Genomic DNA, 23,924 nt, shown 5'->3' with positions numbered 1-23,924 from the left:
CCTCGAGCCATGCCTCCCCTCTCACACTGTTTTATGTATGTGATGAGACTCCTTAGATACCTTATACTGAACACCTCTACAGACAAAATGAGTTATTATCTTCAATTTGTGGACAAAAACGTGGTTTAGAAATGGTCATTAAACTTGTTTTATGTTGGCACACTTTATTTTGCACTAGCTTAATTTTAAACTTCACTATAATGTCATTTTATGAAATATAAGCGATTTGAGTTCATAAATGTCGACAAAATTCGGTCACCGCTTGCCATTAAGATGAAGGTGCATCCTTCTGTCAAACCACTGGTAAGAAGCGCTGGTGTAAGTACGGAATAAGTGGAAGTTTACCACTTGAAAGTGTTTAGTTCAGTTACATGACCTTTAATTACACCAGGTGAGGCATAGATGCCTTTGGAGGTTTTTCTTTCTTTCAATAACTTAAAGTCATATGCTCTAATCATTATTAATACAGGTTGCACATCAAGTTACCATGAAAAAGATAAGAGCAATTGATTTTCATTAAAACTTTATGATAAGAATCACAATCAGAATAGTTTGATTGCCATTGTTTGAGAACGTAATATCATATCATAATAATATTATGATATGATAAATGGGACCAAAAAGGATTTGATAAGATTGTTTTCAAATACTTTGACAACAACACTTTGATAACAAAACTTTGATAACGTTATCACAACGTTCTTGGTCCCATTTGCTTTAATAAAATAAATAAAACATTTGGAGTCTTTTCTTAGCTTTCTGTATGTATCTGAAGCAGCATTATCTATTGCATATGAAAATTTACTGTTGTGTGATCACATTTGTTTTGTCTTAAAGTCCGGTTTAGATAAGTATTTGGTCTTAGATACATAATCCTCCATACTGATGGACACATTCTTTCATTCAATCAATTTAATTTCATTTTATTAAATTCCATTCCATTTTAGTCAAAGCACTAAAACAATGTTTTGCATTTGACAAAAAAACACAAATGCAGGCTTCCTTTATTACAAATGCCATGTTTGTTATAAATAAAGTTAGAAAAAAAAACATGGTTTCCTCGCTGGTAAACTTAACAGAGACTTGCGTCTGCTAGTTTGATCGCCCCAAATTCTCCCAGTGTGGCGTGTCAGAGTACTGCTTAGGCATTGGAGGATCTGAGCGTCTAGCTTAATTTCCCGATTTTAAAGTACAATTATCAAGAAAAATCACACACGCACAAGTATGTAGGTGAAGTGGCAACACATGCATGAGCCTTATAATCGATTTCTGTGCAAATGTTGTGATTTTTCTTTAATCATTCAGAAAATACATTTATAACACAGTTTAATAGACAAATATTTGTTTTTATTTTATTGATTTAATTTTATTGTTTTATTATTTGTTTTTTGGGTTTGTCTTTTTTCTTATCATGACAAGTGAGGCTCTGCCTACCCTGACCACATGTGCCTGCTTTTTGTCCAAAAACCAAGGTGTACCGTGGGCTACTTATACCAGCTGCACCTCTAATGACTACAACTCCATTCACCAGTTTACCTCTCCTGGTCTTAAGCACATATTAGCCAATATGTTCTGGAATATGACAGCTGTGTTAACATTACAAAGAAAGAGAAAAAGTTTCAGCTGCCATTATCTGCAGCCACCAGCAAGCCACTAACTAAATACCCTATAAGTGGACAATTCAATCATGAGGTCTAAAACAGTACCGATGGCAAGACAGCAAGCGCTCATGTGACTCTTCCATTCTGTGCATGAGTTTGTTTGTGACGTGAGTGAGTGTTTTTTTTTAGAAAAACTCCCTGGTGACTCGGCAGCGGGGCCAGGCCAGGCCGGGCTCTAGTACTCATCTGACACACACAAAGAAACTTCTGTTTCCACAGTATATGCCACACACACACACACGATGCACAAGCCTCCGCAAGAAAACATGCTGTTACATTTAACATACATTTTTCATGCCTGCCACAAGCACAATATACAATAAGACTATACTTTATGTAGCCCTTTCCTGGTGCCAAGAGAGAACTCATAATCAGGTGTCTCAATGGCTAGAAAGAAGATTTAGAGATAACAGAGGGTATTATTAGAGAGCAGAGGAATTTTGCGCTTATGTAAGCTAGTTTGTTTACATAAAAACATTGTACGGTGTCTAAACTTCAAAATAATGAACTTAAAATTTCTCAAGTCTAATAACTTTAGGCAGGCAACATGGAAAAAAATGGTAGCCCCTTTCAGACAGTCCCATACTGTTTATGTCACACCAAATGCTGGCATGGACATTATCACACATCTACAATGTTAATTCCAAGATGCCGTGTTGCTGTGTTAATGCGCAAATAGTTGCGACATTATTTGCGACGAATCGATTAATTCAATTCAAAAAAAGAATTTTTCTATATTCTGTTGTTAAGAGAAATTGTTTAATGAGTGTAACTAATAATATTTGGTACAATCCGGACCATATGGCGTACCCAAAACTTCAAAAAATATTGTGAATTATTTATAAAACTCCCAAAAAAATGCTGTTCTCCTTTAAAAAGTTAGTAAAAAGAATGAAAGTTAAGACAAGCAGAACACTTTTTATTTACGTTTATTTTGAATATTGTCCCTAAAAGTGTGTTTTATCCGATTACTCCATTCATTAAACAAACTAATCGGTTGATTACTTTGTTAATAAAATAATCTTTCCTTCTTATCCATAAATAATCGATTAACATTAAACCACATCACAATATTCTGTGTGATTGTTTTGAAATGCAGAGTCATTTGCAGCAGCTTTGACAAAGCATCTTGTGGTTTGGTGATAGGTGCGTTTTTTCCACAGGTTGTGTCAAAATCTCACGCCAAAAATGGAATGACCCCATCCGTTCCTTATCCCGATTCCTCACTAAGCTATAATGAGTAAGCTGGAGCCAATCCTGGCTGCCTGCAGGTGAGAGGAGGGGTACACGCCACATTAGTCGCCAGCCAATCACAGTGCACACAGAGACAAACAGTGCCTTAAATTAACTTAACGTGGATATTTTTGGAATGGGGAAGGAAGCCGGAGTACCCAAAGAAAATCCACGCACACACGGCAACATCATGCAAACGCCACACAGAGATCCAAACCCAGATCTCCTGACTGTGTGGCCTACATAGTAAACACCAGGCCACCGTGCGGAATGGGATGAAGTCATAATGGCAATATTGTGTGAAATAAGTGTGAAAGTTCTACACTTATCACTCATTTGTCCTGCCTTGTTGTGTTGGAACTTGGAAGCAAGTACTGCTGTCGGTTGAGGCATGGGCATCGTCACACATCTAGGGCTATGTTCATACTGCAGGTAAATTCTGATTGTTTTGCCCTTATGTGACATGTATCGGATTGTGTTGTGTCAGTGTTGACAGTTAAATTCCGATGTTCTTATTTATTTTTTTCGGCCAGGATGCAGTCTGAACGATCAGGTAGGGCTGGGCGATATATCGATATACACGATATATCGTGGGTTTGTGTCTGTGCGATATGGAAAATGACTATTGTGAAATTCGAGAATACGTTCTCACGCAGTTGCTTTTAGCTGCGGGCATTACATTACAGGCTCTTGTTACTCTTTTCTGTCTTTCCTTTTCACAGACAGCATTCACACTTTCTTACATACAGTACATCACATACTGTCATGTCATACGTCACATACGTATACGCCCTCGCGGAGCAAAGAGGTAGCAGACTGGGTAACGTTAGCTATGATGCTAGCGGAGCCATGCGAGTGGTTATACGAGAAAGAAGTTACGAATGAAGGAAGAATTAATTCACAAGAAAAACAGTGGAAAAAAAAAGGTGCCCATCATCTGGCGGTGGTTTGGCTTCAAGTGGGAATATGTCGAACAGACAACCGTAATTTGTCAAGTGTGGTGCTGAAGCGTTGCTATAAAAAGTAGCATTACTGCTAATATGTAGCATCATTTGAAAAGTCACCTGCTCGAGAATGGAGAGTGCTTGAAACTCCGCATGTCAACATCTCCTTTCGGTGTCACACGGCCACACCATCAAAATGCAGAGGCAAACATTTCCAGATCAACACCGTATGAAAAAAATAGTCAACAACAGAATTTAAAAACATCCGTAGTAACCTACCACATAGCGAAGGACAAATACTATTTGATTTTCCTATTATGCAGCTCATTGTTATTTGACACTTAAAATGTCTCTTACAGCCCTGCGATGAGGTGGCGACTTGTCCAGGGTGTACCCCGCCTTCCGCCCGATTGTAGCTGAGATAGGCGCCAGCGCCCCCCGCGACCCCAAAAGGGAATAAGCGGTAGAAAATGGATGGATGGATGTCTCTTACAATCTTGCACTTTCTATTTTGGAAATGACATGAATGTTTGTGCCACTGCTTAAAAGCTGTTTAATAAACACACTTTTGGTCAATTGACTTAGTTGTGATATCCTTCTCTGCATAAAAGTTTAAAAAGGAGCATATATTAATGCAGTATGAACAAGAATGTTTTAATGTAGACACATAGAATCATCATACTGCTGGGATTATATGCATCAAGTGTTCATTCAAGGCTAAGGCAAAATATTGAGATATATATTATGTATCGCGACATGGCCTAAAAATATCGAGATATTAAAAAAAGCCCATATCGCACAGTCCTACAATCAGGTCACATCCATCTGACTTATACGTCACCAAAAGGTGACAAACGACACTTTTCTATTCAAAAACCCACAAGTGCAAAAGTGAATGGTGGACAAAAGAGCAGAAAACAGTCAGTGGCGCAAATATGTTTTAGAATTTATTAAAATATAGGAGGACAAACATCAATATCCCACATCACTGCCTCCTCACCCACACACTCCTCGGTACAGACAAGTGTCCCACAAACTACCATAGCTAAAACTATTTCCCTCTTCCTTGATTTCCTACCTGAAATCATAAATGTTGACTCTGGTGGCACAAAATCTCTGAAACTGCCATAAGTGTGTCAGGACTGACAACAACACGATTCAGAGCCACAGGGTGTGACATAAAAGGCTCGATATTCTATGCTATGGCTCTGATTTCCTCATTTTGAGTATTTGACGATGATTTTACATCCACTATAACAGGACCGTTTGACTGAGATTCAGGACCATGTCCTTAAAGTGTGCATAACTAAGATTTTTAAAATCCTTGCAAGTGCAATGATGTCGTAAAGCTCCTGTTGCTCTTTTACTCTCAAAACCTCCCTGTAGGCTGGTTCACTAAAAACCTACTATTGGCCAGTGGCCCATGTTCCAAAACAGAGAGATTATTCATGGCACTAGCTGTTTTCTCCAACTGGGGGAGGTTAAACAAAACATTAACCCAAGAACACCTTCCCCCTAACCTCCTTGCTTACCTATCCTAGATGGCCGAGCTCTCGAAGGACAGTGATTGAACTTTCCAAAGTAGACCTACTGTCCACACACACCGCAGCAGATTGCGAGAGGTATTCCTTACCGGTCTACAGTATATCCATGGTACTGTACTACTTGTTATTTGTAGTAACAAGATGAAGTAGCAAGAGAGAGAGCATCCCACACTACTGCAGTGTTATGTGGTGTTTACCAGCAAACCCTGGCATAATTTTCCGACTACTGGTGCACAAAGCACCCACATACAGAAATACCTGACATCTTAAAACCTAAAATTCACTCAGACTTCATTACCAAAAGTCCAGAGGGGAATCCAAACAGTCATACAAACAAACACATTAATAAAACCATGGGATTATAACAAACACTTACCAGTCTACAATATATTCAGACAAAGTGACATGCATGGGAGGAACCCATATAAATATTTTAAAAGTCAGTCCCACTAAAAGCAGAAGAGGCCAAGAAACTCTGGGAAGTGTTCCACTCAACAGCTGGATGGGATAAATCAATCATCTCTCTTAACCCAACAAAATAGTCAACTAAGTTAGTGTGGTAAGTATGTGTGGAAAAAGAGAAGGATGCCCATAGTCTATAAATCTCTTGTCTTTCAGACTCTTGAGGCCAAAGACAAAAAAGCACCAACCAACATGTATGTCTGCATATGTCTCGTAACTTTCACTTGCACTGCAGGCACCTCTAAAATGCCTTTCTCCTTAATATCTGGAACCCTCACTTCTAAAATGCCCTGCGCTCAATCTCCAGACATTCCCCTTTGCTCGTCTGGTGCAGCCGTTTGGCGCTGGGCTCACTTTCTCAGGATTTCCAGCTGCAGTTATGTCAGGGTATGGATTAGCAGATGAGTCAGACAGAAATATTTCTATTTACTAGTGTATTGCTTCAATACACCAGGAAACACCATCCGCCAGTGACAGAATATTAGTGGAAATACACTCTGGGGAGTACATATATCCAATTTTCCATGATGCTATATGGACCACAATACTTTAGATACTCAAAGAGTGGCACCGTGCCGTAATAAATCACTGGGTAATGTAGCTAGGTAGCTATAATATCAGTCTATATAGCCTCGTTTACACAAAGTGTTATTATTAGAGTATTCTTTTTTATTTGAACTATTTTCACCAAAATACGCATTAAGGTTATGAAGTGTGGTTTATACTTGACTAACCGAACAAACTAATCAATACAACTCCATCCATCCATTCATTTTACTACCGCTTTTCCCTCTTGGATTCGCAGGGGGTAAAGGGTTGTAACCTATTCCAGCTGCATTCGAGCCTGAACACCTCACCACCTCATCATAGGACACAGATAGATAACATCCCCACTCACATTTACTCACTATAGGTCCAATTAAGTGTTGCCAATCAGCCTATCCCCAGTTGCATGTTTTTGGAGGTGCAAGGAAGACGGAGTATGATTACTAAAATAATCGATAGCTGAAGCCCCCATGTACCTCCCCAGTTCATTCAACAAAGTACAGGGAGCATTGCAGCATCAACTGTGTTTATGTTTCATCCGTCATTCTGTACGGTCTCAAAATAGCATCCAAGTCAGCAGGTTGCGTTTAAAAATCAGGGCTGGGAAAAAACAGTTTCTGTTTATTTCAAACATTTATTCAATGTCATTATGTTACATCACATACTACACATTGTCATTTCCCATTACGATATGTCCTTAAAGGAGTAGGAAGAAACAAAGCTTTTTTTTTTTTATTCTACTCTAACTAACTCACTTAATTCACACAAAGACATACAGCATGGTCTTGCAGTCGTGCACAGGTACAGACACAAACAGACGCAACTTTGCCAGTAAAGACAACCAACGACACAAACACATGGACACACACAGAGTAACTGAGTCATACAAAACCGTGATACCTTTCACAATAGAAAGACTCCACAATCAAGTCAAGCCGCATGGCACTTTATATAAAAAATAATTGGATAAAACAAACTTGACCTGTAAAAACACACAGGCACTGGCAATCCCGTAATCAGATCTGTTCTGATACTACCTCTGAAAGAACACTACCCACGTGTCCAATCCTGTGTCAAGACTGTTTATACAGAACAGCATCCGAAAAATAGTTGCTTTCACAAGCTGTGTAAAAGGGACAATTGATAGGGACCAATAATAAAAGCACAACCAGAAACCGCTAATATGAGGCAGATATTAGGGCTGTGTGATAAAACGATATCAATATACATCGCCATAGACACGTAATCAATATCAATTAAAATGCGTTCGATAAACCATTCGATATTTTTTGTGTCTTCTTCGGGAGAAAACGAATGTTGCAAAGCAAGGTTGGTTGTATGAACAAAGGCACTCGCTCTCTGGTAATCGTGCAATGCAGGAAGTGATCAGTGATCAGTGGGAGTGACACACTAATAGCCAATCAGCCATCACAATTAACTATCAGTTAGACTACGCCATCTTGTTGTCTCGCGGTTGATTCTTTACATGGACTGAGAAGATAAACTAAAGCAGAGCTGCAGAGAGTGAAGAAATTGTCGATTAAACAGGAAAAGTCACTTCGACACTATGGCAGTTTTTTGGATGTTTTAAAACAGACTGCATAGTCAGACTAATGTGGTCTTTAAATTATGCAAGGCGCTCGTTCCCACACCACCTTAGCCGCCCTCACCCTTTGGACCAGAGGTGACGAAAGTCGTGGCCTGGGGGGGCATTTGCGGCCTGCGGCTAATTGTTTAACAGCTCACGGCACATTTTAAAAATACTATAACAAAAAAAACATTAAAAAGTGTAAAATGTAATGAGAAAAATTGGCAATTTTGACTCTACTTACACAAACATACCATGGAGGCTTTTTTCTTTCTTTAAAACTATCTTTGCTCAAAGAATATTAATGAATCGAAATCAATGATATTATGAATTATCGACCTCTTAAAGGCTCCAGTTACTTCACATCAAATATTGCACTTTGAAATTTTTTGGGGAAAAAACAGCTTATTTAGAATTTGCCATAAAAAAAAAACTAAGTTTTCCATGACAAAAAGGGCATTAAACAATCAACAATGAAAACTTATAATTGACGGCTAAATCTTAAAGTTGGTCGAGATCAGGGGTCAGTAAGCTTCAGCATACTTGGAGCCATTTGAGCAATTTCCCACCAAATAAAACCTACCCACAGCCGCAAGCTCTTTTTGATCCCTAAAATGACAATAACATTACTTAAGGTTTCATTACACTTATGCTATACCATTTATGAACACAAAGACAAACACTAGGCAAAAATCGACAGATCTGTTTTTTACTGCAATTCCAAAACTGATCTTTTTCAGTCATCTTCAGCAAGGGATTTTTCCACAAATGCTGTGTATTTTTCTGAGAAATATTTTTTTAAATTTGATTTTTTTGTTTGTTTGCTTTTCTCTCCCCACATATGAAGCCCACAGATGAACCAACCTACAGGGGATTGACTGCTAAAAACAATACAATTGCGTGGAAGCAAAATATGACGCATAGAAGGGGGGCAAAAAAATACTACAATAGGTTTAATTTATATATTACAAGATCACTGAACTCTCAGAAATAACAACTGTCACATCTAAATAAACAAATTAAATGAAATAAAATGAATGTTAATTAAATAGCTATTATTTACTGACATTTTGTTTTAAAGGCAAGCCAAAGGGAGCCAGGGCAGAGGCATGAGAGAGCCACATGTGGCTCCAGACCCACGGGTTGCAGACATCTGATTTTATAAATCCCAGCATTAAAATTAAAATAATATTTAATGTCTCATTTTAACACTTTTGGATCCCAGAGAATTTTTGTGGGATTTTTTTAAAACTGTCATTGCTCAAAAATAAAAATGAATCAATATTGCTTTTGTTACGAATTATTGACCTCTTGAAGGCTACAATTACGTCACATCAAATATTCCACTTTGGAAATTTTGGAAGGAGAAAATGATACATATTTTGTGTTTTAACAATAAAAACATGTTTTTCTTTAACAAAAAGGGCATAAAACATTTTAAAATGTTTAATTTTGGATCGAGATAGATTTAAAGTATTTTATTATATATATATATATATATATATATATATATATATATATATATATATATATATATATATATATATATATATATATATATATATATATATATATATATATATATATATATATATATATATATATATATATATACACACACAGTGGGGCAAAAGAGTATTTAGTCAGCCAAAATGGATACATTGATGATACAGCAGAGGATTGGGTGAATGTCATGTGGTCATATGAAACCAAAATAGAACTTTTTGGTATAAACTCAACTCGTGGTGTTTGAGGGAAGAAGAATACTGCGTTGCATCCCAAGAACACCACACCTACTGTGAAGCATGGGGGTGGAAACATCATGCTTTGGGGCTGTTTTTCTGCTAAGGGGACAGGACGATTGATCCGTGTTAAGGAAAGAATGAATGGGGCCATGTATCGTGAGATTTTGAGCCAAAACCTCCTTCCATCAGTGAGAACTTTGAATGGTTGACCAAATACTTATTTTAGACCATAATTTACAAATAAATTCTTTAAAATTCCTACAAGGTGAATTCCTGGATTGGATTTTTTTCCACATGCTGTCTCTCACAGTTGAAGTGTACCTATAATGAAAATTACAGACCTCTGTCATCATTTTAAGTGGGAGAACTTGCACAATCGGTGGCTGACTAAATACTTTCTTGCCCAACTGTGTGTGTGTGTGTGTGTATATATATATATATATATATATATATATATATATATATATATGTCTATCTGTGTTGGCCCTGCGATGAGATGGCGACTTGTCCAGGGTGTACCCTGCCTTCCGCCCGATTGTAGCTGAGATAGGCGCCAGCGCCCCCCGCGACCCCGAAAGGGAATAAGCGGTAGAAAATGGATGGATGGATGGATATATATATATATATATATATATATATATATATACATATAGTTTTTAACGCCTAAATCTCTAGATCAGGGGTCTGCAATCTGCGGCTCTGGAGCCACATGCGGCTCTTTCATGCCCTTTGGCTTTGAAAAAAAAAGTCAACGAATAATGGTTACTTAAATTTAGTTATTTCGAATCTAACAGTTGTTATTTTGGAGAGTTCTGGTATTTTATCATATCATAATAAAACATTTTGACATATTGTCGATCAAAGTTAGGTAGGTCTTTATTGTCATTGCACAAGTACAATGAAACTTTGTTTTCAGCACAAACCAGTTTAAGATTAGACAAACAAACAGTGTACAGGGAACACTGATGGGTTGCCACAAGGTGCCCCGTAACAGATGGATTAAAATTTAAACGCTGGGGCAGGATGAGTAAAAAAATACAATCTAGACTGGGCTCTAAGAGTGCCCAGTCTAGATTGGGAAAAAACCTCCATAGCAAAGCACATATACATATTTCAACAGACATCTCGAGACTTGCAACAAAGGGGAGGGAGTTGGGGCTACGGTGGCAGGCTGCAGCTCCTCTGGCACTGCCCAGTTGTCCATCACCCCTAAGGGATTCGCTTATGTCACAGCCCATGTGTGTCATCTCTTGCTTCCAAGCAATTGTATTGTTTTTAGCGGCCAACCCCCCGGTAAGCTCAAAAAAGAGAAACATTTCTGATGAAAATAGAACATTTAATCCTTCATGGACAGATTAATTTGCTTTCATTGATGACCAAGTTGTTCTTTTCCCTTTTTAACTCAAATAAAATATGCCACAGTTGTATGCCTTCAGAATATTGGTGCGACTTGATTTTTTCCAAATTCATTAATTAAGGGAAGGACCAGTGTATTTTTTTTCGAATGTTCAAATTAATTTGGTGATTTGCTTATACCCAGAAAAAAAATGTGGATTGTTGTCAAATGTTTGATTTCATAAAATCTATAGCATACGTGTAACGAAACTATAAGTGGTGTTATCGTCATTTTAGGAATCAAACAGAGTTTGCGGCTCTAGTTGGGTTTTGTTTGGGGGGAAATGGGCTCAAATGGCTCTTTGTCTGCTGAAGGTTGCCGACCCCTGCTCTAGATCAACTTTAGATCTACCTTGATCTCGAGTTTAAACATTTTTAAAAGTTAAAATATTGTATGCCCTTTTTATAAATGATAAATATATATAAATATTAGGGGTGTCAAAATGATAGATTTTCGAATTAATCGCGATTCTTTAACGATTTTTAGTCATTTCAAAAAATTCTAATTTTAAAATCAATGTGATTTTAGAATTTTGTTCACATTCATTGTTTTAGTGTTTTCCATGGTTGTGTTGGCATTTCCTTTCCTTTCTGCCTTGATAGCTAATAGGATTATAATCAGAGGAAGGTTACATTTTGAATAAAAATGTTTAGATTTTATATATTTTTCTCCGAGTCCTTATTTTCGATAAGTCAGTACAAAGTAAACTTCAATAATTGTCAATATCGACTGATATAAAACTCTTATTCCTGATACAGTTTTCAGCCCTATCGTCCAGCTCTAATCTGTACTGTAAATTACGTTATGAAGTCTAACATGCTTCTTTTTGCACATGGCGCAGCAAGAAGCAGTTCCACAAAGATGATCGACCTACACAACTTGCTGATGACGCATGACAGCATGACTCAGAGGATGAGCCACGGTCTAGTTAGAAGCTAAGGACTGTGCATGGATGGCAACGTGGAAACCAAAAAAGCATATACATAGAGTACACTCCTGTAAAACCCCTTTCTACCACATGTGTATTGGCAGAGCTCAGCTTTTTGTGAGCCATGTTGTGACAGTGACGTACGACAAAACATCCCCCTGTGCACACCAGCGTATGCACAATGGGGGGCTAGGAGTTCCAACCACGATGACATTCCACCAGGAAATCACAGCGGTGTAGAGGGGCTTTTAACAAGATACCATCGATATCACCAAGATGTCATGCCCTTCCGTATTTCAACTCATTTTCGTCAAGGGCCTTAGTTACAATCATCTGGAAAACAGATGAGCAAAATGTTTACTGGATGACATACAACCATGCCTGCCATGAGTCGTGCCAGCATATTTGTCACTAAAGAGTATGCATGCACAATAATTCCCCAGGACAGTTTTGGCCGAAACAAATGCACGCCACATTTTAACAAAACCAACACGAACTGTTGGCCAGATGGCTGAGTTAGCTACTTAAATGAGGTGACATCATAGCAGCGATTAAATTCAATATGGCTGGATTAACACTACATGGTTCAACTGACCTCATTCTGAGTTTTTTCTCTCTCATATGGTTTAGTGACGACATTTTGTCAGGGCTACATAAGCTGAAGGAAATCCGTAGAATGACATAAGCTGAAAAGAGTAAAATATCAACCAATGTCACTGAACTGTAATCCAACATATCACATATGCCCCAGTGTAGTCAATCAATTCTGGAGCACCTAACATTTACAGCAGCATTTTATTAATATTTCCCTGTAAAGAAAATGATAAAAATGATTGGACAGTCTTTGTACTGCGAGTGTGACAAAAGTCAAACTTTCAAAACATAAATGCTGCATGCTGAGTTACTCACACTTGGTGTTTTGATATATTTGTATTTTCAACCATCAAGGTGTCACAACAAGCTTCAAAAACGTATTGTTAAAAGCAAAAAGAGCTGCCTTGACAGGACAAACGGCAATATTACAAAAATAAAACCTGTATCCTGATCCAACAAGTCAACACAATAAACACTATAAACAGCTATAACTCACCTGGCTTAGCCCTGCAGAAGATCCCCTTATGACTATCTGTAGGCTTCCCAATGGACTCCAACATTATCTATTCATTTAGCAATTTAATAATTATACACAATCAACTGATCACCGATCACCCTGGAAGTGGGGGTCCCTGTATCTGTGGTCCCTTCTCAATTTTTCTTCTTTCCCCCAGCTGGGGTTTTTGAATTTCCCTTGCTCGGATGTGGGTTTAGATAAAGAGATTCCGTTATACGTGTGTAAAGACCCTTTGAGACCCTTAAGTTTTGATTGATTGAGAGGTGGGAATCTTTAGCACCTCACGATGTGATTATGATTACGATTCAGGAGCTATGATTCGATTAAAAATCAATTATTAATGAATCTTTAATTTATGTATATTGATGCAATTTTACATTTCATTTAATTAAATAAGTGTTATCATTCACAACTTGAAAAAAACAGTCCATTTGGAATAAGAAACCGTTAAATTAATTCCCACATTTGTTAAATTAATGTAAATGTGTGCAAAACTACAACATGAATGCACTATAATAAAGAAGCCTGTTGGATCTCTCTGTGAGGTGGCTCGCAGTAAGCCAAATTTTAGAACTGTCTGCATTACTTTATTTACAATAAATTAATCCATCATCTACAATAAATGTATCTATTATCTATATTTATCATTGTAAAATAATTGATTTTATAATTGTCCATGTCAGAATTGCATCTCAAAATCTATTATTTCCCCCACCTCTATTGATAACATACAGGAGTAACAAAATAATATTGTCTAGCCTACAGCTAAGCATGACAGTGGTAGTAGCCTCAAGGCCTAGGGCTGCATGAGCGCTGCATGAGCGCTGTCAGCACTGGGGAGCTGCGGTTCATTGAGTGAAACATGAAACTCTGTGAAGCAGATCATGGACGTCCCTTTTTAGGAAACATGATGTTTTCTTATCTGACAATGAACCAAAACACCTCCAAAATGCCATGTTTGTTTAATGTGATCGACAGTCAACAATTAGATATACACTAAACTTGGCAGTGGGAATTAAAACATGCAGCACAAGACTTTAGTCCTATTCTTTCCTAAAGACAATAAGCTTTTTTTGAGGAAAAGAAGTGTTGTGTCTTTGGATTCCATTCCCGCTGTCACATGGAAGTGACAATTTCTTGACAATAGAAAAACTACAGACTACACAGAAAAACTACAGACTACACAGAAAAACTACAGACTACACGGTACCAAGTATGATGCTAGTGATAAGTTGTGCCATACTGAGAAGCAAGTAGGTTGCAATCAAGGTTTAATGCTGCCGATTCTGATAATTATCGATGAGTGAGAACAGCTATTACCAATACCGATCACATGTATTAATTGTACATTTTAGAATGTGTTTATTGTGAGTCCTAACAACAATTTAACAATATCAACACCATATTTAAACCAGTTACTTATTATATTTTATTACATACAAACAAAGTAAATGGTACACAAAAAACTAAACAAAATTCAAAAACTATTATCAACTACTCATTTTAAAAAATGTTTGCCCACAATGTCCTACTAAGTCCAGGGAATTATTCCCTGAGTTTGTAAAAGTTAACAACATCAACAAATAAATGATTTTGAAAAAAATTAACATATTGATCTCGTCACTGTAGTATTGCTCATATACTGATGGTACACTTAATATCGACACCGCTAGTGTATATATCAATCCAATTCGCCTCCTCCGTGTGGTGTACTGACTGTGACAATGCTGCCACATCAACAGTTGTTATATCATCCTCTCTTTAACTTTTATTGATCTACTTATTAATTTCCTATTGCTTGTAGTCCGACACGGGACTTCTTCTCGGAAGTGAAAAAATGTGGTGGTCAACCAAGCTAAGATGGCTGTTGTGCAGCAAGCAGCGCGCAAACTCTCCGAGTACGCAAAGGCCCTAGATTTTCCTGCAAAATGCAAATACCAGCAAAAAATCTAACTATGCAATGGAATAGATCCCTATGCTTTAACAAGAAAATATTTGTGAAGTGATATCAAGGATTATCTGTCAGAGGAGTTCCCAGACATATCGAACAATTGCGGTCATCATTCTACACGACGAAACAAATGAGAACTCGGAAAAGCCACTTTGTGTGTCTGGCTGGGTCGAGGAAATTGGTATCAAGACTCTCCCAGATAATTATGCATAGTTTTTACTCGGGTCGGGTTGCATTTCATGATTCAACTTTGCGTCTTGCATCCATTTAATCAAACTAGCATCCGACGGCTGACACCCGTGACTGTATATCCATTTAACAAGATGACAATTACTGACTCGTCACCATATTATATTTCTGTATTGTTATCATATGTACTCTGACACATTTATGTAGAAAATAAAACAGAGGGGAGATGTAGAAGTACATTTCCTTACAAAGTATGACTCTGACTTTCTGGTTTTGGTTATTAAAATGTTAAATATAAATAATATGAAGAGAATACTTCAACCCTTGTACTGGAGTGTGTGCCACTTTTCACGTCGTCTTTTGTAAAATCTTCCACTCTTATACCCTTCTAGAATACCTCTCAAGGAACTCTGAGGAAACGTTGATCTTATTTGTGATTCAAACAGTACGTACAGCAGAAAAAAAATGCAAGCATATGACATTTATTTTCAAGAAAGACTAAATGGCACTTAGTACCCATTGAGAACAGACGCTACTTGACCACCACGCATATTCAATGAGCCGGACCTGACGTCATTAAAATTCAAGCAATTAAGGAACTTGTATTAATTTTTTTTACATTTAAAATACTTCCTTGTGGTCTACATAGCGTAATGATAGTTCTTTGGTCAAAATGTTGCATGGATTATGTTTTAAAAACCATCTTCAAGCCACTTTCTGACTGTTTTTTTTAGGATGTTTTGTTTTGTGGGAGATCTTATTCACGTGCCTCCACTGTGTCTTTTCCCCGTCAGCCATGTTGTAGTTTTGTAGCGCTTCCATATGAAGTCTACTGACAGATATAAGTTAGAACTATACGCTACTTTGTCTTAGAAATGGCGACAGTGTAGGATGCATGCGCTTGTAACAGCCAGTCTGCCCCACAACAAGAAGATTGCGAAAAAGAATCTTACTGACTACAGCGCAGACTATAATGGCTGACTTGCGCAAAGCGCTTTGGGTATATTTATACCATATATGAATAATCTGCTGACATCACAGGTGTGAAAACAGTCACAGGACAGAGCAAATTCTAAACGGCTTGTTTGGAGGAAGTAAGTAGGAAGGCGAGATTGTTTTATACATTTTCAATGTTTGATTTCAAATATTTGAGACTTATGCAGATCCCAAATACACAAAAACAGGTACTAAAAAGTAAGAAAAGTTGGTTTTGCATAATAGATCCCCTTTCATAACTGCTTACTTTCTGCTGTAACACGGTTACATCTACACTTTCTAAACTCTACTAAGAACTTATTTTGTTGTTGTTGTTGTTTCAAGTTAGCTTAGCGGGCAGCTTAGTTATTAGCGTGCCTGCTCCTGACTTGCTCTCGATGAGTAACATGGTTTAGCTCAACCTGCAGTGATAATGGTACCTGATAATGATACTAATAAATGCAGTTTATTTGCCGTTATGGGGGTGAATATAATTAGTTGAGGGGAGCGCTCCACACTGTGAGACACATAGTTTGCTGCCAGCTGCTTGTCAACCAGAGAAGATCAACAGTGTTTTTAATCAGCATTAAAATGTATTAATCAGCAGTAGCAGATCACATACTTTTTCATGAAGATCCACATATCCCTGGAATCAACTACAGTAGACATTTGTGTTTTGCACAACAGGGCTATTATTTCTAAAAAAGAAAAAAAAAAAAAATTGGCCAAGTTGAAGTATCCACTGCAGAGGACACTGGCTTTCAGGAGGACATCAAAATCCAACTATGTTTTAAACATGGGAAACTTAGAAAAAAAAGTTATTGATGAGGCCTCAAGGAAATCTTATCTTAGCTTCCCTTTTTCTTATCACAATCAATGTTGCTTCTTCAATGTAAATCATGAAAAAAGATATACTTTCAGCAACAAATAATAAAAAGGATTCCGTCTGCATTCCGCAGAGGCATATTTTAGCTCTGATGTCTGTCTGATGGATTGAAGCTATTTTCTTGGCAAAGAAATTGGACAAGTAGTTCAGTTCAGTTCAGTTTCAGTAGGACTAACAAGTTATGAAACGCAGCACAGAATGATGCTCAGCTTGATAATTGTGTACGTCAATAATACATAAAAAGCAAGTGGAGTTTTGAGTGAGTAACTTCATCTTCATATTAGGTTTAAAAGGCCTATTGCACTTAATTTGTGTCTATTGCAACAGCTTTTATCGACGATTATTTATGATACAACATTTTTTGCATTTCAATTTTGTGAACCGAATTTGTTGTCTGTCTATCTGTGTTGGCCCTGCGATGAGGTGGCGACTGGTCCAGGGTGTACCCCGCATTCCGCCCGATTGTAGCTGAGATAGGCGCCAGCGCCCCCCGCGACCCCAAAAGGGAATAAGCGGTAGAAAATGGATGGATGGATGGATGGAATTTAGTTACATAAATTCAGTGACCTTTATTATGACGACTACACTTTTTAATAATGTTTTAATGGTAATAAGTGTCACTACAGCCTGATTATGAGCGCCAAACGTGAGAAACCGCTATCATCTCTCACTTGTTTGTATAGAGAATCGATACTGAATGGAATCGAATTGAATCGTGAGTTGTAAGATTCACAACTCCACGTTTAATAGATTAGGAACTCAATTGGTCGCTTTTGAAGTTACGTGTGTTAATATTAGGGACACCACTTCTTAATCTCTATTAGCTAGAGGAGGCCACCCCGTGTATACACGCACCATTTCACAAGTTGTCAAAAAAAAGGCTTCGCTATACATCTTTAAAAAAAAGCCGAGGGTTCTGGCAAGCATCCATTACTCAGCTACAGACAGGGGAGCTGTACATTTGATTATTTTGATGTTATGAAATGTTAGCACTATAGCTCAGATAGCTGTGCTCGTGTTCCAAACATTTGTGTCCTCCTGCCCAATCATATATATTTTACATTTGCTTATTTCATGTTATGTGGACAAGTTACAATGTATATGTAAAAAGTGGATAAGGTGTATAAAGCCCTTCTTGAAGACACACTGTTGGAAAAACAGTTCATTAGCAACAAAGCTCTGGCGTGTTCCCCGTAGGGCTTACTAAAATCCTGTTTAAACAGACGAAATTGTGGCATCAAGGCTAGATTTTGGCCAACACACTGAGACTTAAAGGGGTCATATTATAATTGTTTTCCTACATTTAAAGTTGACATAACATGTACCGGTGGTTCTTTTGTCAACACGTTGCATAGATGATGTCTTCAAGCTGCTTTCTGACCGTCTCTTCAGGTTTTATTTACATGCTTCCACTTTGCATATTCTCCCCGTCCACCATGTTGTAATTTTTAGCGCTTCCATATGGAGTCTACTGACAAATATTAGTCAGGACTACAACAGGCCTGGGCAATTATTTTGCCTCCAGTGTGTCTGTGGCCCGGTATATCTATTTTTAGGAACACTAATAAAAAACCTCACAATAATGTCTGAATGCTAAAAACGTGATGACAGACCGCCTTAAAAAAATTGATTTTTTTTTTTTTAACTGAATGAGACACCCAGAATGTACATGTAATAAAGAATGTGGGATTTACAATATTACCTATATACGATAAAACCCTGAATATTGACAACATATGAACATCACACCCATCTCCATCAACATATTTGACAATCAAGCGAAACGCAACAAAAATGCAACAAACAGCCAAATATGAACGGGGAGGGTAAAAATACCCCACCTCCAATCTGATATATCACTAAGCTTTAGAACTTTATTGTAAAAATCTCCTTCCGCATCGGTCCCTGACACCCGCATTTCAGGGTGACACTCTGTGGAAACGCTCTCCACCCACACTTAGGGGTGTAACAGTACACAAAAATTTCAGTTCAGTACGTATCTCGTTTTAGAGGTCATGGTTCGGTTCATTATCGGTACAGTAAGAAAACAACAAAATATACATTTTTTGGTTACTTTTTTTACCAAATTTGTAAACAATGGCATAACATACATGTACACAAAGGGTCCATTGCCAAGGTTAAAGTGGTCAACATATATCAAATAAAAACTAAATAAGATAAGGCTCAGGATGGTTTCTTAACAAAACCTTTCTAAATATAAAGTGCTTTTTTTTTTGATTGATTGATGGAAACTTTTATTAGTTGATTGCACAGTACAGTACATATTCCGTGCAATTGACCACTGAATGCAAACACCCCAATAAGTTTTTCAACTTGTTTAAGTCGGGGTCCAAGTTAATCAACACCCCCCCTTCTCCCCAGCCTGGCTAACATGGCTGCTATAAAAAATATTTGTTATTTCTTCAGCCCTGCCTGACTCGCCGAGGAGAGGCTGCTTGAATGCGGTGGTGACGCTTCAAAGGAGTTAGCATGTTTGACGTGTTGGCAGAAGCATATCCTACAGCTGCTGAACAATGTCGGCAAACCTCCGTCCTCCATTGTTGTATCGCGTAACCAAATGTTCCCAAACGGGAGATCTTAACGAGGCAGGAGGGTCTTATAGCTCTGGCTTTTACAAGTTGGCATAGCCCAGTCGCTGCTAGCCTATCTCGCTCTGCATTGTTTACACAATGTGCGGTGCGCTACCTAATACTGTATGTCCGTGTGGAAACTTGTTCGATACACCTCCGAACCGAACCGAAACCCCCGTACCGAAACGGTTCGATACAAATACACGTACCTTTACACCCCTACCCACAGTGCTTGGTGCCGCGTCTGAGCTGCTGTCACTTAGACTACCATAGTAACTAATTGGATTACCATAGTAACTAGTATGTCATGCAAAAGCGCTGATTCCTGCAATTGAAATACTTTGGACAGTTCAAGTTTTACAGTCATTTGAAAACATCACCGCACATCATAATGGCAGCTACAGTTTCCATCTTAAATATATAAAAAAGTTATTTGGGAAGGTTTGGCGGGCCAGGATGAAAAGCTTAACGATCCGCATGCAGCCCCCGGGCCTTAATTTGCCCAGGTCTGGACGATACCCTGGTTTGTATTTGAAATGGCAATAGCGGAGGATGCATGTGTACTGTATGTATGAGCCAGTCTTCCCCACAAGAAGAGGAAAGAGAAAAAGAAGGAACTTATTGACTACAGTGTCGGACTGCAATGGCGGACTCGCGCAAAGCTCTTTGGTTAAATTTAAACCACATATAACATACCCGCTGATGTCACACTTGGGGGAAAAAAGTCACTAATTAGGTCAATTCCAAACGGCTGATTTGGAATAAGTATGAAGATTGTTGTTTTAAAAATATCTCCACCATGCCTCCATGGTTTGGTTTCAAAATTTTCGGGACTTAAGCAGATCCCAAAGAACCAAAAACAGGTACCATTGGGGAATAAAACTGGGTTTTGCACAGTAGGTCCCTTTTAGTGTTTAAACGTATACCATAATATGAGATCTTTAGGATCTTACCAAAATAGTCAGCCTTGGATTGAGTATTCATGTCCTTCTCCAGGTTTTTAGTGAGGGCCTCTAGTTGTGCTTCAGCTGCTGAGAAGCCCTCATCTGCAGGCTTGAAGGAAGATGCTTCAGCACCAACAGCCTTCCCAAAGCTGGCAATATGGCTCGGGGCTTGACTCTGGCTGAAGCTTTTGGAGACATTACTGGGGTTTATGGCCGCAGATGTGACCTGGACTTTGGTCTGAGGTGTTTCACAAGCGACCACAGGACCATTCTGGCTGGTTCTTGAAGATGGGGAAGGTGACGCTGCATAGTGAGTAGAAGACTGAATGGCGGTTCCAGTGAAGGCGCTGAGAGGCAGCGAAGGAATCAGGTCTGGTGGACTCCGGTTAATGGACAGGAGGACATCCTGGCTCTGCAGAGGACTGATGATGGTCGGAGATGGAGACCGGCGCCGGTGTGAAGACGCACCACTGCCCTCGGACAAAGATGGGGAACCTTCTCTGGATGAGGCCCAAGGAGCACTATGAAAAGAGTTTCCTGGGCTGATAGCAGGAGGGGAGTTGTTCTGGTACAAATGTGGCTCCGAGCGCTCCTTGGTATCGTAATTGTTTCCGTAGCCATATGGCCTGCAGGCTGGAGGTTCAGACTGGTTCTTCTGACTCTCAAACAGTGGAGGCGAAGGCAAAGGAGCAGACAACATAGGCGGCTTTGCAGCAGCTTCCCCAGGCTGCCTGGAGCTATTGATAGGAGGCCTGTCTTTGGTGTAGTATGTGTTGTTTGGACCCCCGTTCATTCTTAGAGCCTGGCTGCTTTTAGCCATTTCCTCTTGGTGCTTCTGCATGTGGATTTTAGTCATTTTGGAAGCAAAAACTTTCCTGGTCTCCTCAAAATCAGGGTTGTTCCCTGCATCCCTCCTCATCCTGAATAAACCATCTCTGGATGCTTCATACATGTTTAAATCCTCGATGAACTTACTTGCCTCCAGTCCTAAATCTTCGTATTTATCCATTTTGAAAAGGAAAAAAAAAGTTGTTGTTTTAAAAAAAAAAAAAAGTCCGATTGAAGTCCAGCAGCTAGCGTCCACGTTCAAACTTTTCCTTCGTTATATCTAATTCCCCTTGTTTCAGGAATGAACCAACAAGCTTGCTTCTCTTTCGGCGAGTCCAACTAAGGTCTGCCGCCAACAAGCCGCCGTCCGTCTGCTGGGAGATGAGATTCGATCCTTGTCCTTTCCGAAAGTCCAGGACCGTGGAGTCCACTCATGTCCCCGCCTCCCGCCTCGCGCTTCCAGCTACACTCACTGTAAGCCGCCTCCTCCTCCTTCAAAGTCCTCCAAAGTCCTTGAAACAGCAGTAAAGTTGCAACAAAGTGGTTATATTTGGCTAAAAGAAGCAATGCCGGTAGCTAGTCGCCTCCCGTACGTGGCTGCCAGTGAACGGTTAGGACTGGAAACAGCAGCAGATTGCTTTTTAAAGGGGCGGTACTGCTTTTTACTGGCGACCCCAAACGCAGCATATGTGCAACGTTTGCGCGGGCGCATGTCAGTTATAGGAAAAAAGCAACAATATTCATATATTTTCCTCTATTCTTTCAAAACTGTCTAACTGTGTCAGTGACACTTACACGTTTACTCTAAATCAACACATTTAAGTGTTTTTTTTTCAAACCATATTTACCATGTTAAATGTTTTAAAATTTTTAAACATATTAAAGTCCGGTAAAATGGCCTTTTTACACATAATTCTAACCAATTTTAACTTAAACTGATGTTATCTTTTTTATAGCTAATATATTTTTCAATAATTAGCTCACTTTTTTATATAGTATTTTACTTTTTTCTACATTTATGTAGACATATATAAATTGATATAAATGTTAAATCTGAAAAATGTTACAACTGAATTTCAATTCTAAATTTTGCATCTAAATGTTAAATACAAATGTTTATGTGTATATAACAACAGTATTTGAAAATAAGCCAACACCCCCAATGTTCCACACCATTCAGAGAAGTTTGATCTTAGATTTATCATTTTGGTTTAACATATAGATTAAACGTGTAACATTCAGATTTAAATTAAAATTGAAAATTTAGATTTATTATTTACATTTACATTTAGATTCAACATTTAGATTAAACATTGATATTTAACTCTTAATTTCAACATTTAGATTCATAATTTTGGTTTAACATATAGATTAAACGCGCAACATTCAGATTTAAAATAAAATTGAACATTTAGATTTATATCCATCCATTTTCTACTGCCTATTCCCTTTTGGGGTCGCGGGGGCGCTGGCGCCCATCTCATGGATTCAACATTTAGATTTAACATTTAACTCTTAATTTCAACATTTAGATGTAACATTGATATTTAACAATGAGATTTAAATTAAACAATATTTTTTAACATTTATTATTTAGATTGTGCATTAACATTTAGATTTAGCTTTAACATCTAAATTAGATTTAACATTTATATCAAGCAATCATATTTAAAATTCACCATTTAGAGTTAACATGAGATAGGCTCCAGCACCCCCCAACGAGACAAGCGGTAGAAAATGGATGGATAGAGGGACGGCGTGGCGCAGTGAAGAGTGGCCGTGCGCAACCCGAGGGTACCTGGTTCAAATCCCACCTAGTACCAACCTCGTCACGTCCGTTGTGTCCTGAGCAAGACACTTCACCCTTGCTCCTGATGGGTGCTGGTTAGCGCCTTGCATGGCAGCTCCCTCCATCAGTGTGTGAATGTGTGTGTGAATGGGTAAATGTGGAAGTAGTGTCAAAGCGCTTTGAGTACCTTGAAGGTAGAAAAGCGCTATACAAGTACAACCCATTTATCATTTTATGTATATTAAACATTTAACATTTAGATTTAGATTCAACAATTATTGTTTGGATTTGGCATTAACATTTAGACTTGGCTTTAACATTTAGATAAGGTTTAACACTTATTTACATTCATATTTAATATTTAAAATTCATATTTAAAATGTATGTTTAGATTCACCATTTAATTTCTACATCAAATATGCTAACTGTAAAAAAAGTGAGACAAATAGTCAAAATATATCAGCTAGAGAAGTACGGTTAAATTTTAAGATTCGGCACCCCAGAACTGGGGTCATTTTCGGCCTAACTTTTGTTTTGTTTTTCTTTACATGAAATGTACGAAAATGGCCTCCATATCCAAAAACTTTCTGTGCGACAATATATAAGCATAATT

The 23,924-nt window shown here is 38.2% G+C and overlaps 1 protein-coding gene across 2 annotated transcripts in view; it reads right to left on the bottom strand.

Moving 5' to 3' along the window:
* The window catches only part of limd1a (LIM domains containing 1a), a 57,672-nt gene extending 35,500 nt beyond the window's left edge, over positions 1 to 22,172 (bottom strand). Inside the window, exon 1 of one of the 2 annotated variants that reach the window (XM_061915879.1) lies at positions 20,704 to 22,172. In XM_061915879.1, the coding sequence (XP_061771863.1) occupies positions 20,704 to 21,703 (1,000 nt within the window). In that variant the 5' untranslated portion in view covers positions 21,704 to 22,172. The remainder of the gene's footprint in view (positions 1 to 20,703) is intronic. The other variant, XM_061915880.1, reaches the window with a different exon arrangement.
* Positions 22,173 to 23,924: the final 1,752 nt, after the last annotated feature.

This window comes from Nerophis ophidion, linkage group LG11 (genome assembly GCF_033978795.1).
Source record: "Nerophis ophidion isolate RoL-2023_Sa linkage group LG11, RoL_Noph_v1.0, whole genome shotgun sequence".
Lineage (NCBI taxonomy): Eukaryota > Metazoa > Chordata > Actinopteri > Syngnathiformes > Syngnathidae > Nerophis > Nerophis ophidion.
Note: the sequence above shows the minus strand (reverse complement) of the source record. Positions and strands in the feature narration are given on the sequence as shown.